The sequence below is a fragment of the Monodelphis domestica genome, chromosome 4, assembly GCF_027887165.1.
Source record: "Monodelphis domestica isolate mMonDom1 chromosome 4, mMonDom1.pri, whole genome shotgun sequence".
Taxonomy (NCBI): Eukaryota; Metazoa; Chordata; class Mammalia; order Didelphimorphia; family Didelphidae; genus Monodelphis; species Monodelphis domestica.
Genome location: NC_077230.1, coordinates 449065748 through 449081971, shown reverse-complemented (window position 1 = coordinate 449081971; position 16224 = coordinate 449065748). Strand labels below are relative to the sequence as shown.

Below are 16224 nucleotides of genomic sequence, written 5' to 3'. Positions count from 1 at the left end.
GGGGGAGTGCTTGGGCTAAGCGTTTGCCTGCAGGGATGGTAACAGGGCCATGTGGAGATTCTATGATGATTTTTATTTCTCCTGTGTAATCATTATCGACAAGGGTGGGTTGTACTACAACACCTTGCAGGGTGGTGAGTGCTCTACCTATGACCAAGAAAAACATACCAGGGGGTGGTGGTCCGAATTTGCCAGTAGGGAGAATTATTGGGCCCTCCTCTGGTGTCAGTATTCTGGTGGTGGAGGCACAGAGGTCCAAGCCTGCGCTACCTGCTGTGGCTCGGGTAAGGGAGTTGGACAGGGGCTCCCGAAGGAGCCCCGCACCCCGTTTCCCTGAACCGGGGGAAATATCTGCCCATTAAAGGTGGTTCTGGATCGGCAGTCTCGGGCCCAGTGCCGGCCCTTTCTACACTTTGGGCAAATGCTAGGCGGTGGTTTGTGAGGGGCTATTATTGGTGCGGGTGCCTGCCTAGGATTTTGTCCAGAAGGGCATTGACGTGCAAAATGACCAAGTTGTCCGCATTTAAAGCAATTGCGGGGGGTGTTGGGGCGAGAAGCCTGGATGGCAGCCCCTATGGCTAGGGAGATGGACTTGTTTATTTTGTGATCATAAGCATCAATATCATTGCATAAGCGGATCATTCCATCTAGATCAAGATCTCTTGCTTTTCCTCTTAGGGCAGCCTTACAGGCAGAATTAGCATTTTCAATTGCCAAATGTCTCACCATCGGGTTATCTGCTCCATCTTGGCCCAAGACCCTTTCAGCAGTTTCTAAAAGTTTTGCAACAAATTGAGCGTATGGCTCATTGGGTCCCTGGAGAATTTTTGAGAGGGGTGCTGTGACTGACCCAGCGGCAGGAACTGCCCGCCAAGCAGCCATAGCAGCGTGTGCAGTTTGCATGAGCAAGCCAGGGGTTAATTTCATTTGCTGGCTTTCTGATGCAAAGCGGTCACGGCCGACGATTTTGTCAACCGTCCAAGTAGCTGTCTGGGCATTTTTCAAGTTAAGTTTAGCCTGATTTTCTGCACTTTCAAGGAATTCTGCCTTCCAAATTAAAAATTGTCCCCTGGAGAGGACGGACTGTACTACTTTGGACCATTCGGAGGGGAGCATGTGTCCTTCTCCTCCAAGCCCCTCCAGAATGGAGAGTGTAAAAGGAGCGTTAAGGCCATAATTTTTAACAGCTGAATGGAGGTCTTTAATGTGTTTGAATTTTAACTTTTTATAGATCGGGTTACCGAATTGTGGTGGGGTTGAAATATCAGCCCCTCTAGGATTTTTCCCCTCTGTATCATTTCCTTCTGCTCCTTCAGAGTCAGAGGATTCTTCAGAAGGGGGGAGGGGGGTGTCCTCGGGTAGAATCTGAGTAGCTTGTTGTTGCCTAGTAACAACTGGGAAGGCAAGAGTGGTCTTATCTTTTAATCGAGTTGGCTTGGACTTAGGAATCAGAGGCCGAAAAATATCTATTTGCAGCTCATGTAATTGGTTAGTTAATGTATGCACCTCCTTTTGAAGTCCTAGGAAATTTTTAAGTTCAGTAACTTGCTGGCTGAGTTGTTTTGTGGCCTCTTTAAGATTCTCAGAACCAGGAAGTACGGAAAAATTAGGAGGAGTGAGGCTGCCACAGAGATCGTGCTGGAAAGATTTGTTTTTATACTGCAGGGGGGGCCTGTTTTCCAGGCGATTGCTGTCCTGATAGCGGGCGGCCTCTTCTTCTAGCTCTGTCTGATAATTGGGTTTAAGTATGTTCTCTGATTCGGGGTTTGTATATAGAACAGGATAAAGGTGGGGTTTGGAAGGGACAAGGGGTTCCCTAAGGGAGGAATTTTCAATTGGTTCATCTAAGAGGGAAGGAGGGCGTTTGTCTTTTTCTGGTGGTATTTCCTCCTTCTCAATTTTTGTTTTATGGTCTAAGATAGCCTCTTCAGCTAAGCTAAGGAGGTGGGACACCTGTTTATTGGTGTCGGCTTCTTTAAGAATATCACGGATTAGTCCGTAGTAAGAAAAATATTCATCGGAGATCTCTTGGCCTGATTTTATTAGGCTATTCAATTCTTTACCCACTTTGTTCCAAGTAAGGGGGTGAATTCCCGGGCCATGTAGAATGAGCCAGGGGCATTGTTCCTCTATGAAGCAGAAGAACTTAAATAAATTTTTCTTTTTTACCCTAATACCTCTCTCCCTGAGACTATTTTTTAATTCTTTAACAAATAAAGTTTCTTTTGAGAGTGTCTTCCCCATCTCATTCACACAATTATTACACACAGTCACATACAGTCACTCTGGGGTAATTACTCTCAACTTCTTATGCCTATGGGGGATGGGACGACTTACCCTTATCTCAAGGCTGTCCATTCAGCCTCTACCGTTTACTTTGTCCGCGGAATCTGTTTCTCAGTCGTCCGGTAAGCTGTCTTACTCAAATCCCAACACGTTGAGACGCCATCTATCCGGGCCTGCCGGACTTCAATGGTGGGGTTCGGGGAGCAGCCACCTAAAAAGAACCCATAGGGGGAGAGAGGGGGAGACCAAGCACGCAATAGAGAGACAGAGTCAATCTGGTACTGTCAAGGCTCCGTTTATTGCAGGTGTAAGGTAGAATATATATGCTTGAGGTAAAGGGGGGGTGGTGGTGGTGACTAAAGACTGCTTGTACCAGGAGGGAACATGAAGAATGGTTATTGTTATGTTTTGTGGCTGTTGGTCTTGGCGACGCCTGGGAGGTAACTTGTTTGTTCAGTTTCCCTAGGATCCTAAATCTTGTTTCAGGTCAAGTTGTCCCCGAATATGGTCTCTGACAAAAAGACATGTGCAAAGCCACAGACCTCTGGGTGGTCCTGGGTTAAGCTAGAGCCTCCATTGGCACAGGGAAAATGATAGACAGTAATTGGTAGATGTGAGAACTGAGGGGAGGGAACTTGGATGGTTTCCTTAAAGATAGAGGGGTCTGAAGACTGAGGGATTGGTTGGAGAGTTTTGGCTCTGAGTGGTTGGAGAGGTGCTCTGAGAAGCTTGCTCTGAAGAAAGCTGGAGGTGGAGGCCCTTGAGACTGTTTCTCCATTTTGGTCACGTGAGTAATAGGGACTGATCTCCTTTCTTTGCCCCAGCTATCTAAGGGCTTGGGCCTTTTGGCCCAGCCTAAACAGAAGGGGTATTTAAGCCCTATTCCCTTCTCTCCCTTTCTCTCTCTCTCTCTCTCTCTCTCTCTCTCTCTCTCTCTCTCTCTCTCTCTCTCTAATTCCTTTCTTCCTCCTGTTTGAAATTAAACTCTATAAAAGGTTGACGGCTGACTTGAGTTTTCATTTAGGAATTACATAGCTGAATTCCTTGGCGACCTTAAATTAATATATATCAGTCTTTTAAAGTGATTTCCTTGTCACAGGTGCAATAAACCTATTTCTTTTTGGCTTGGAGACTTGGTTTCCCTTATTTGCATTCCTACAGTTAGAAATTATACAACACTTTACTGAAAGAATGTGGGAAAAACTTCATACACAGGTCACCTTTTTCTCACCATCAGAGAATTCTTACTTAAGTTTTATCTTGACTATGAATTCTCTGATGATGAGAAAAAGATGACCTGTGTGTGAAGTTTTCCCCACATTCACTCATTACATTTATAAGGTTTCTCTTCAGTATGAATTTTCTGATGTTGAGAGGATAAACTGTCATTGAAAGATTTTCCACAATCAATAAACTTATAAGACTTTGGTCCTATACGAATTCTCTGATGTTTCATAAGGGAAGAGCTGCTACTAAAAGCTTTGCCACATCTACTACATTCATAGGGTTTCTCACCAGTATGAACTCTCAGGTGTAGAACCAGTAATGCATTCTGCCTGAAGGTGTAACCACATTCATTACACTTAAAGGGTTTTTTCTCCAGGATGAATTCTCTGATGATGAGAAAGAGAAGAACTATCACTAAAAGATTTTCTACAAGTACATTTATAAAGTTTCTCTCCAGTGTGAATTCTCTGGTGTCGAGTAAAAGATGAACTGTCACTGAAAGATTTTCTACAATCATTGCATTTATTGGGCTTCTCTCCTGTATGAATACTCTGATGCTTAGTAAAAGAAGAGCTATCACCAAAGGCTTTGCCACGCCCACTCCATTCATAGGGTTTCTCACCAGTGTGCATACTCTCATGTAGTATCAGAAATGCATTCTGCCTGAACGCTTTGCCACATTCATTACAATTAAAGGGTTTTTCTCCAGTATGAATTCTCTGGTGGGGAGAAGGGGATGACTGTGTGTGAATGCTGCACCACATTCAGAACATTTGTAGGGCTTCTCTCCAGTATGAATTCTCTGATGTTGAGCGAGAGACAAACTGTCAATGAAGGATGTTCCACAGTCACTGCATTTATAAGGTTTCTCTCCTGTATGGATTCTCTGATGTTTAGTAAGAGAAGAGCCATCATTGAAAGCTTTACCACATTCATTGCATTCATAAGGTTTCTCTCCAGTATCAACTCTTTGATGTGGTTTAAGATGAAATTTACTTAAAACTTTCCCACACTCCTTGCATTTATAGTGTTTCCCTCCAGTACACATTCCCTGATGTTGAGTTAAGAACTTACTGTGTAGGAATGCTTCCTCAAATTCATTAAGTTTGTAGGATTTCTCTCCAGTAGCTATTTTATTACATAGAGCTGAAGAGTAATTAAATTCTTTCTTACAAACATTTTTGTTACAAAGTCTCTTTCTTGAGATTCTATGTTTTTAATTGCTTCTGAATACTGTTTAAAGTTATTCCCATGTATATCATATTTATGAATACTCTTTCCTAGAGAAATGTCTCTTTCTATAACAATACTTGACTTATGAAGGAAATTCTTCCCAAATATATCACATTCACAAATTCTTATTTTATAAGGTATGTTCTTGTGGCTGATGGTTATTTGCCTCAAATTCCTTTCATGGGTCTCCTGTGGCCTCTGGAATCTGCCATCACATTCCCAGTATGGTCCCTAATTGGAGTCCCATAAGTCATATTCTGCAAGTCCTCCCTGGGATAAGTCTTTCAAGGAAGTATCTTGCTTTGCAACTGAGTTCTTGGTCTCAAGTCTAGCCTCCCAATTTATGGGGAAACAAATCATTGGAGTAAAACCCCATGTTCATATTGGAGATATTTTCTCCTCACTCAGATTAAAAATAACATTTCCTCACAAACATCTGGTGAAATACTTAGACTGAGTAACATCCACATTTACAGATATAGAAAAGCCAGGGGAGACAGGGATTATTAGAAGTAGAAAGACTAAGTAATAGAAGTTCAAGGAAGGGAGGAATAAAAATAATCTGTAATAGCAAAAAAAGGGGGCGGGTGGACATAAGGAAGGTGAGGCTCCAATTGACTAGTAAAAGATGTAGAAGATGTAGAGAATGTGGATTACTGGAGAAGGAGCAGGACAGTTCAGGCAGGAGGCATACTCCTGTTTGTCAGTATATGAAAGAGGTTAGCTTAGATGAGAAAGAGAGTGTCCTTTCAGTAATAAAAAGTTTAAAGCAGGCAAAAGATAAGATACCATTACTAGAGAACTGCAAGGTTGTATTATCACAAGTCTGAAAAAAAAAAGACAAATGGGTGGTCTGACCATATTCAAGAAAACCAAGGGCTCCAAGTCCTACCTTCAACACATAATGGTTGAGGGAATGGCAGGAAAGAAAAGATGAGAAAGTCAGGCAGGTGATTTGATGACAATAGGGCTATGGGAACAAACTAATGTCTGAAAGTCTGAGGCCCCCTCTCCGGGACTAGTAGACTGAGTAAAACTACACACCTAATACTCCAAAGACTGAGGAACAGAGCTATTGACTACAATGAGTACCATCCACTTGTCTTCTCCCTTGCTTACTTGGATATGTGTTTCTTGGTACTTCTTTCTCTGCTGTCCATGATACTTCTTGTTCCAACAGGGAAATCACTTCTGCTTTGGACACCAGAAGCCTTGTTCATGAGTTTTTTAAAAAGAAATGAAACAGAGTACGAGAGAAGTATCAGTCTCACAATTTAATCTTGGCTAATCTTCATTAGGAGAAAGAAGGCATGATAGGAAAGCTCCAAGAGTGACAGATTTTTAAATTTTATTCTTATATTTCATTTTACAAAAAACTGGTAATTTACCAATGAGAAATTTCCAAATTATTCAAAGTTACAAGATTCAAATTTTCTTCTTCCCTCCCCCTTCACAGAGCTTGCAGGCAAGCAAGCAATTCACTCTGGGTCATACACATATCATCACGTTTTCCTTTCCCAACTTAAGAAACACTCATGACCCTCTTTTGGGGTTTTTGTAGATTGTTTAACTCTGGGAAGACCAAAGAAAAACCTGATCTTTGGTTTGGACTCTGAGTCTGTTAAGGTTCAGAATCCTAACTTGATTCTTGTTGAGACTTGACCAGTAGACTTTCCTATTTTATAATTTGAAGGTGAAGTTGAGAAATATAAGGATAATAGCAGTAGTTTTTGTTTAGATAATATAAATTTGGGTTTGTCAGAACAAAGAGGACTAGTGTAGTCTTCAAATCACAGGAGAAGTGGTTCCTCCTGGAATCTGGGAGTTTATTTGGGTGGATTTAGAATCTCTTAGAATTAGAAGTCCTTTATTTATCCTTATATAGTTCAACAAACATTTTATGTTTATAATAAGAGTCTCTTTAACATCCTTGCACCTCGGTCTGACGGGAAGTTCACATTTGAGCTTCACTTCATCACTGAGGATACTTTTGATTATATTTATCAAAAGTATTGGAACAGTTTTAAAAAGTTTTGAACCTATATAGAAACAATTTTTCCAGCTAAATATTTTCTTTATTTTGTAAACCTTAAAATTTCTTAGACTTATAAATGTTGGAAATTTCACCATTGGGAAATTTCATACTTGAAAATTTTCCTATTGATAGTGAGAACTCTATTGGAATGTGAACCCCATTGGCATGGGAGGTTCCTCCTCCTCCCTTCTTAAGATTACTTTAGGACAGAAACCTTTTGCTGAACAATGGAAAGGGCTTTGACCTATGCTTAAGCATAGAACAGGAATTTCTTTGAGTCATGATTGATTTTAGAACGGATACAATAGAGATACTTGGAATGACAGAACCAGGTCTTCGAAATTACAATCTCCACCCTACTCAGTCCTAACAGGATTTAGGAAGGGCTGCAGCATAGATCAAAATTTAATTATTCCAATCTCTACCCTACTCAGGGTAACAGGATTTAGGAAGGGCTGTAGCAAAGGATCAAGTTTAATTATTTGAGAATATGACCTTTAACAGACATGTGCAAAGCCACAGACATCTTGGCGGTCCTGGGTTAAGCTAGAGCCACCATTGGCACAGGGAAGACATGGACAGTGATTGGTAGATGTGAGAACTGACGGGAGGGAACTTGGATGGTTTCCTTAAAGAGAGAGGGGTCTGAGGACTAAGGCGGTTGGTTGGAGAGTTTTGGCTCTGAGTGGTTGGAGAGGTACTCTGAGAAGATTGCTCTGAAGGAAGCTGGAGGTGGAGGCCCCTGAGACTGTTTCTCCATTTTGGTCACGTGAGTAATAGGGACTGATCTCTTTCTTTGCCTCAGCTATCTAAGGGCTTGAGCCTTTTGGCCCAGCCTAAACAGAAGGGGGTATTTAAGCTCTATTCCCTTCTCTCCCTTTTCTCTCTCCCTCTCTCTCTTTATCTCTAATACCTTTCTTCATCCTCTTTGTAATTAAACTTTATAAAAGGTTGACGGCTGACTTGAGTTTTCATTTAGGAATTACATAGCTGAATTCCTTGGCGACCTTAAATTAATATATATCAGTCTTTTAAAGTGATTTCCTTGTCACAATTTTTACACTGGCTTTCAAGTGGAAGTCTAGCACCATTAATGGAAACAATCCATCCTTCTAGAGGTTCTAGATTCTCCTCTAATTAAACTCCTAAACAGAAAACAGACTCATATGCACGTAAACCCTTGTGGCACATGTATACGCAAAGGCATAGAATTCTAGTCCAAAGACTCTAAACCACAGAGGATCCCAGAATCAGAGGTGGAAGGGACCTTCCCTCTAATTCTGACTCTTTACAACATCCCCAAAGGGGGGTAATTCACATTCCAGATGCTAACCTTCCCCAACAACTCCTTTTGGGCAGCTCTCATATTCAGGATGGTTTCTTTCCATGTCAGAAAGATCTTCCCTTCCCTCTTTTCTTGCCAAGGCACATTCCCATGAACCTTCTACTTTCCTGGGTTAGAGGGACAGCAAAGAGAGTGAAAAAAAATTTTGAGAAATTTTTATTCATTAATTTAGAATATCATTCCATGGTTACATGATTCACACTCTTTCCCTCCTCTCCTTCTACCTTCCTCCCATAGCCAACAAGCAATTTCACTGGGTTTTATATATAATGTGAAGAGTGAAATGTTGAGGGAACTCATTTACTCATGAAGGGAAATCCAAAATCAGAGAACTTATGCAGAGTATGTAGAAAATGACTCCTCAAAGGGGAGCAAGTTATCTGAGTTCAACCAAGAGACAGGCCTTCAGTATCATCCAGATGTATTAAAAATAGATGATCTGTGGAGCTATTTCGAGTTGCAGTAAATGATATACTCTGCTTCTGATTAGAGAGATACTGGGGAAAACTCAGGAAGCCCAATTGTAATGGAGATAGAGGTACTTCTGAGAGATAGAGAGATACTATTAGAGAGAGATATTCTAGGGTTGCCTATTGATCAGTACTGATGTCTAATTGATTATTTTTTCTAAGCTCCTCCTCCCTCAATCCCTCCCTTCACCACCCTATTCTGTAGCCTTGTCTGATTTTGCCTTTGGCTTCGCACCACCCCCCTGAGTGGACTATAAGATTTATGAGGAAAAACTCTTTTCTCTTCCTTTTTCAAGTAAGGGGGTTTATTGGGAACAACAGGATGGAGAACTGAGGTAAGATGAGGTGAGAGGGCTAAGGTGTTCCCTAATCTCTAAGGAAGGTTAGGAGGATTTTGGGAAATGTCAGTTCTGTCACAGCTGTGACACAAGTCTGTCAAGGAGATATGAAGGACAATTGATTTTCTTCTGTCTTCTTCTAATCAGCCCAGTATATAACAGTCAATGACCAACATCAGCCACACCAAAGCCTCAGCCTAGGTCAGAAGCCAAGGCAGTCTCTCAGTTCATCCCCTGGCCATGCTCCACCTGATATTCCTGGGAACATTCTATTTGAAATGTTCTTTCTTCATTGACATCTGAGGTCCTTTACTCTCTGTCTTCCATGCATGGAATTATCTCTTCCTTCATGTCTCTTCCACATTGGGGAAAACTCCCAGAAGTCTTTAGGGAAGCAAATGGAAAATGGGGATAGACTAAGAATCCAACTTCCCCTACCTGTCTTTAAGAGATCTCTCTTTCTCTTTCCTGCAGTCAGTTTCAAGGAGTCTATCACCATGAGTGCTTGTCTCCAAGAAGGAATGAAAAACACTTCTTATCTGCAAAAGACTTCTACTGATTCTGACTCTCAGGTGGGCACAACATTGGCTTTTCAACACCAATTAGTAGAGCCACATGAAGACAACCACAAGGACTCATGACAAGAAGGGCCCTCTGCCTCCAGAGAAGGAGCTGATGGATCTGGATGCAGACTTCCTTTTTTCTTTGCTCAGATTGTCTTCCACTCAGTGATGAGTATGGGGTACAGTTTGACAGTATTGCTTCTGTACACTCCATATCAGATTGCTTGCCCACTGTTACAGGGAAATTAGCAGGAATAAGAGATCCTGCAAGGCAGAAGAGCAAGGTTCCAGAACTCTGGAGAGTGACAGGCAGTTCCTTCTGAGAGGGACAGTAGAGCAGCCAGGAGTTGAGTTTCTGTCTAGTTCTTCTGGGAAGGATGTAGAGAGCTAGATATTCTCTCTCCTGTGGCTTTCCTGGTGATCCAGTCTGTTCTTGTGGGTCCCTGCTACTGCTGAGACTGATTTCCAACAGAGATGCTCAAGACTCCAGAGGACAACTGTCAGCGAGACCTTCCTTTGAATCCTGGTCCTGCTACCTGCAATTCCTTCCCACTCTTATATATTAATTAAGGGGGTTTCATTTCACTAGATGAAGCAAGTAGATTTGTAGGTAGTGAAGTATTAAATGGTGGAGGTAACCACTTGACTTGGGTTTTAGATAGATCATCCCAAATCCCTTCCTTCCCTTATCTGAAAATGAACTATTGTCTTAGTTAGATTTATATACATTATTTCAGTAGAGTTATTTCACCACTCAGAGAAGGGGAAGGGGAAGAAGGGAGAGATGCTGTGATTCTTCCACACTCTGCCCTTCTCAGAAGGCATACTGGCTGTACTTTCCTGTCCTTTTCCTGGTCTCTCTCTTTCTCGTTGCTAGTCTCCCTAGCAGGCTAACTCTCACTCTCCAAGGCTACAATGGCCCTCAGATCCAATCACACATGGCAGCTGAAGTAGCCAGAAACAGACATGCTCCAATCAGATTCTCCTCGAGCAGCAGGGATCCCCCACCAGCTCATCCAAGCCACTCACAAGACTCCTGGCCAAGAGCAATTCTTTAGGGACACAAAAGACACAAGTGAGCAGGTGAAAAGTGGAACCAATGGATCACAGCCCCACCAAGCCAAACACCAAACCATTCCGGAGCACCGTAGGTGCCTTTCCAAAGAGACAGCCCAGTATATTTCATTTCCAAAAAGATTGCAGGAACCAGAAACAGAATCAATTCGACACAAAAGCCAGGATGGATGTAAAAAGAACTTTGACAAGGCCTGAGGATACATCCCAATGTAAGAGAGCGCAAGTGCAGCCAGAGGAGAGATTGAAAGACCTGGAGAGATGGAAAGAAACAGCTTTAGCCAAGAGACACTCGAGGACTTTTCAACAACTCACTGCCAAGAAGGGTCTGAGCAGCAGTTAATCCCAGAACAACAATGATTTTAGAACACGATCACTCTGTGTTAAACCTGGTCTATGTTGAACCCTGTTGTTGTCCTCTGGTGTTGTCTTATCTGGTGTGCACAAACAAAAAAACGAGGATTGAGCCTAAGAGAACTCTGATCAGAATAAGTAGAGCCCCAACAAGAAAGTTGTTTGAGGTTATGGATTATATATGAATGAAATCAGAATGCTAATAAGAACAGGTTTTTATCTCAACTGTAATGTATAAGATTTCTGATAAAAGGTTTTATGGAAATCACACCACTGGGATATTTTTACTTAAAGTCATAAAGTGAAAGATGATCACATACCCCCCAAATGATTTCATATTCATACCGAGTATTTAATCATTGATGAGAACAATCTAAATGCTGCTACGAGGCATTTTCATGACTGTAAAAACAAAAGGGGGACAGTAAATCTAATATAGGCAATGGATTTGATTATTGATTAAAAACTGATTTCAGATACTCTGCTTACTGTGCTCACAAAGTATCCTCAGTTTATATCAGTGAAGTGAAACTCATAAATGAACATCATTTCAGGGCCAGGCACAAGGATGATAAAGAGACTCTGGTTATCAAAAATAAAATATATGTTGAAATATATAAGAATAAAAGGATTTCTAACTCAAAGGGATTCCAACTCCACCCAAATGAAACACCCTGGTTCCACAAAGATCTGCTTCTCCTGTGTTTCACAGGCTACATTAATCCTCCCTGATCTGACTAACCCAAATTTATACTATCTAAACAAAAACTACCACTATCATCCTGATAAATCTTATCTTTGCTTTCAAATTATAAAAAAGCAAAGGATAGCTGGTTGAGTCTCAACAAGAACCAAGTCAGGACTCTGAGCCTTAGCAGACTCAGAGTCCAAACCAAAGACCAGATTTTTCTTTGGTCTTCTCAGAGTTAAACAATCTATAAAGACAGTAATTGATAGTCAATAGTACTGCACTCAGTCAAAGGTCATCATTAAGTCCTGAGTCCCCCCTCACTCTGGAAAGCAAAGAGGTCATTGTAATACCAAGACTGAAAGTACCACACTTGCCTTTCTCCAAGTTACACAGAAGAGATTAGCAATCACAGTTTCTCAGCTTGCTTATCTCTATAATAGCAACCCTGGTAATGCTCATGTGTGGAGTCATTTTCATAAACATTATCCTGTGGGAGAGTAGCACATCCAGCCCCCCAGGAATGCTGTTGTGCTTAGGATTTTTCTCTCTATAAAAGTCTTTCTTTTAGTCACAATAAAGGAAGTCATAGCCCCAGTCATGGTGCCATGATTCTTCCCCCTGGTCCTTCTCAAAAGGCATGCTGGCTTCACCTTTCTGGTCCTTCTCCTTATCTCACTCTTTCTCTCTAGCTGCTAGTCTTCCTAGCTGGCTCACTCTCACTCTCCATGGCTACAACAGCCCTCAGATCCAATCACTCATCACCAGTCTCCCACACATGACTTCCATAGAGAGAAGAAAACAATTTGACTCAAAAAAATTTTAAAGGTGGTTAAAAATCATTTTTAGATTTAATTAAGGGAAAAAATAGAATGTGATTTTTAAAAATGTACCAGGCTGGGCCCCAAATCTGCTCCTTAGATAAAGAAATCAAAACCTTCTCAAGGTCTATGCCATCTCCCCAGGGAAGTAAATAAGCCCTGAATTAAGGGGAAATTCCACCACCTGGAGGTGATCAAGATGGGGCAGGGCAGAGCTGAGGCCTGGAATAAAGGCAGAACTCCCAGAGCTTCAGAACCTCGGGAGGAAAGAGGCCAGATAAGGAAGTGAGAGGTACCAGGCCTACACTTTCTGATGGAGACGTCCTCAGGCAGCCCTCAGCCTGGATGAGTCTTTTTAGGTGGGAGCTCTTGTTCTGTCCCACTGAACTGAACCTGAGGTTACTCTATTGAGCTTCAGGGCCTTCTGGGGTCTGTTCCTGCTGTGGGTGAGTCTGCCCCATTTTCTCCTCCTCCTCCTCAAGTCCTCCTTGCTTCAGTCCCTCACCCCAAGCTCTCAGAGGGGTCTCCTCCTGCCTTAATGAGGACCAATGACCTAGAACAAGGTAGCTGAGGGTCACCCCTGATTGCAGAGGAAAGGAGGCCCTGGATTCCTCAGGGGCCTTAGTTCCCCAATGAAACCCTTATCTATGAAACCTCTGGTAGGTGCTACTCCCAGTTCTAGGTGATGAGGAAGCAAATGCCAAAGGCAAATAGAACCTTTCCTTTAGGAGTTTCCCATTTACCCTAAGGCAAACAGATAAGAATGTAGGGAATGGGAAGGGACCTCAATACTAAGAAGGGCCAGGGGAACCAGGAGATATTCCCTTGGGTATCCTGTTAATCCTATGTATAGCTTCCTTGGTATGTTTTTGTTTGAATGCTGTCTCCTGTGAGCTTCCTCAGGGAGGAGCCATTTTTTACCTCTTTTTTGGATGTCCAGCACTTAGCATAATACAAAGCTTATAATAAGCTCGCAAGACATGTCCACTGATCTATTTTTTCATGTTTAGAGTGTTATCAAATCGGCTACAACTTGACATAGAAAAGTTAGAAACTTCAAAAGCAGATTTAGAGATAATAGATAAATTAATGGATTAATAAAATATCGACAGCAAGTCTATTCTATGCTGGGCTGTACTGAGCACTTTATAATACTACCATCTCTTAAGATCCTCACAACAATCCTAAGAGGTAGGTTGTCACTTTACCATTGAGGAAACTGAGTCAGCAGAGGTAAAGTGACTTGGCCAGGGTCACCCAGCTAGGAAGAGTCTGAAGCCCAGATTTGAACTCAAATCTTTCTGACTTTAGGCCCTTCTGAACTCTTCCCTTCACCATCACTTCACTGCCACTAGATTAGGAGGGACATTATCTGCAATTAGCAGATGAGGAAATAAGAGAAGTCAGTGATTGACCCAGTGTCTACTAAGTAGTTAGTCTAATACTTGAAGCCAGATTTCCTGACTCCTAAACTAGGGTTCTCTTTAGGCCACAGTGCTGCTTCCTATGACTGATGGTGGAGTCTGACTTGACTCTCCTATCCCAATCAGACCATGTCATTCTCCTACTCAAGAAATGCCAGTGACTCCCATTTGCTCTGGAATTCATGGGTCCAACTATGTGACCCTGAGCAAGTCACCTAATCACCACTGTCTACTCTTTCCTGCTCTTTTCCTTTGGAACCGATACACAGTACTGATTCTGAGACGGAAGGTAAGGGTTTAAAAAACAAAGAATTCATGAGTCTTCCTCTGTTCAGCATTGATAGGCCTCTCTACCTCATTCCAACTTCCTTTTACACAGTGTTTATTCATTACAGTCATTCAGTTGTCCTTCTGATATTTCCCCTCATCTTCCTTCATCCTTGAACTCTTTTGGTAGTTCTCATGGCTTGGATTCCCGAATCTCTGATCACTCCTCATTACGCACCTCCATCAATTCCTTCCTAGCTCTGTGTTGCCCATGGATCATGGCCACTTTTCCCTCCTAGTTCTGTTGACCTTCTCTGCCTTTTCCCCATGAGTTCAGGCTATGTTTGAGAGAACTCAAGGACATTCCTTTAAGGGCTATTGTCACTGTGGGGTATGTGCCTGGTTTTTCTCAGCTACAAGGGTCCCGTTCCCCTAGAAGAGGCCACAAAGGAAATTTGTGTATTTCATTTCATCTCTTTCAGACTGGGAGTCCAGGTCTAAGAGTGAGAAGGAAACTCCAAAATAAGGCATTCCTGAGGAAGAAGGAAGCAAAAAGATTGGTCTTGCATTCTGCTTTTGGAGAAGTAGAAATTGATGAAAACAAATTCTGTGGAGAAATCAGAGAAACCAGGAGTCACATTTTGGGCATTTCATCTTTACTCATTTCATTAAAGTACCAACATGTATACTGGAGAGAAATTCTACAAGTGCCCTCAATGTAGGAAAGCTTTTAATAAAAGCTCAAAACTCATTTTACATCAGAGAATTCATGTTGGAGAAAACCCTTTTGAATGCAATGACTGTGGGAAAGGTTTCCATCATAGGTCAAAACTTAAGATACATCGGAGGGCACATACTAGAAAAAATCCTTATCAATGCAATGACTGTGGGAAAATGTTTATTAATGACTCAAAACTTATTTTACATCAGAGGATTCATACTGGTGAGAAGCCTTTTAAATGTAATGATTGTGGGAAAGTCTTCAGTCACAGGTCAAAACTCATTATACACCAGAGAATTCATACTGGTGAGAAGCCTTTTAAATGTCATGATTGTGGGAAGGCCTTTAATCAGAATTCCTACCTCCTTCAACACCAGAGAATTCATACTGGTGAGAAGCCATTTAAATGTGATGATTGTGGGAAGGCCTTTAATCAGAATTCCCACCTCCTTCAACACCAGAGAATTCATACTGGTGAGAAGCCATTTCAATGTCATGATTGTGGGAAGGCCTTTAATCAGAATTCCAACCTCTCTGTTCACCAAAGAATTCATACTAATGAGAGGCCGTTTCAATGTAATGATTGTGGTAAGGCCTTTAATCGGAGTTCCCACCTCCTTCAACACCAGAGAATTCATACTGGTGAGAAGCCATTTCAATGTCATGACTGTGGGAAGGCCTTTAATCAGAGCTCCCACCTCCTTCAACACCAGAGAATTCATACTGGTGAGAAGCCATTTCAATGTCATGATTGTGGGAAGGCCTTTAGTCAGAATTCCAACATCTCTGTTCACCAAAGAATTCATACTAGTGAGAGGCCATTTCAATGTAATGATTGTGGGAAGGCCTTTAAACAGAGTTCCCACCTCCTTCAACACCAAAGAATTCATAATGGTGAGAAGCCATTTCAATGTCATGATTGTGGGAAGGCCTTTAATCAGAGCTCCCACCTCCTTCAACACCAGAGAATTCATACTGGTGAGAAGCCATTTGAATGTAATGATTGTGGGAAGGCCTTTAATCGGAGTTCACATTTAATTGTCCATCAGAGAATTCATACTGGAAAGCTTATTAAAAAATCATGAATGTGGTAAAGATTTCAATAAGAGAACAAACTTCCTGGTACATCAGAGAATTCACACTGGTGAGGAACCTTATAAACATGAAGGCTGTGAGAAAGTCCTCAGTTTTCAGTCATATTTTCTTGACCATCAGAGGGCCCATATTGGTGAGAAACTTTAGTAATGTGAGGAATATGCCAAAGGGCTCTGTAAGCATCTTGTACTCATTGATCATCTGATCATGTTAGATATAAACCTTTTCCGTACGCTTCTTGTGACAATGTTTTGGTACGAAATACAAAATTTTCTACATTAGA

At 41.8% G+C, this 16224-nt stretch overlaps 1 protein-coding gene across 1 annotated transcript in view; it reads left to right on the top strand.

The window, feature by feature from the left end:
* The window catches only part of LOC107649100 (zinc finger protein 420-like), a 33565-nt gene extending 17581 nt beyond the window's left edge, over positions 1-15984 (top strand). The window contains exon 2 of the mRNA XM_056796870.1: positions 15051-15984. Coding sequence (XP_056652848.1) covers positions 15051-15931 — 881 coding nt within the window. The 3' untranslated portion in view covers positions 15932-15984. The remainder of the gene's footprint in view (positions 1-15050) is intronic.
* The last annotated feature ends 240 nt before the right edge of the window (positions 15985-16224 follow it).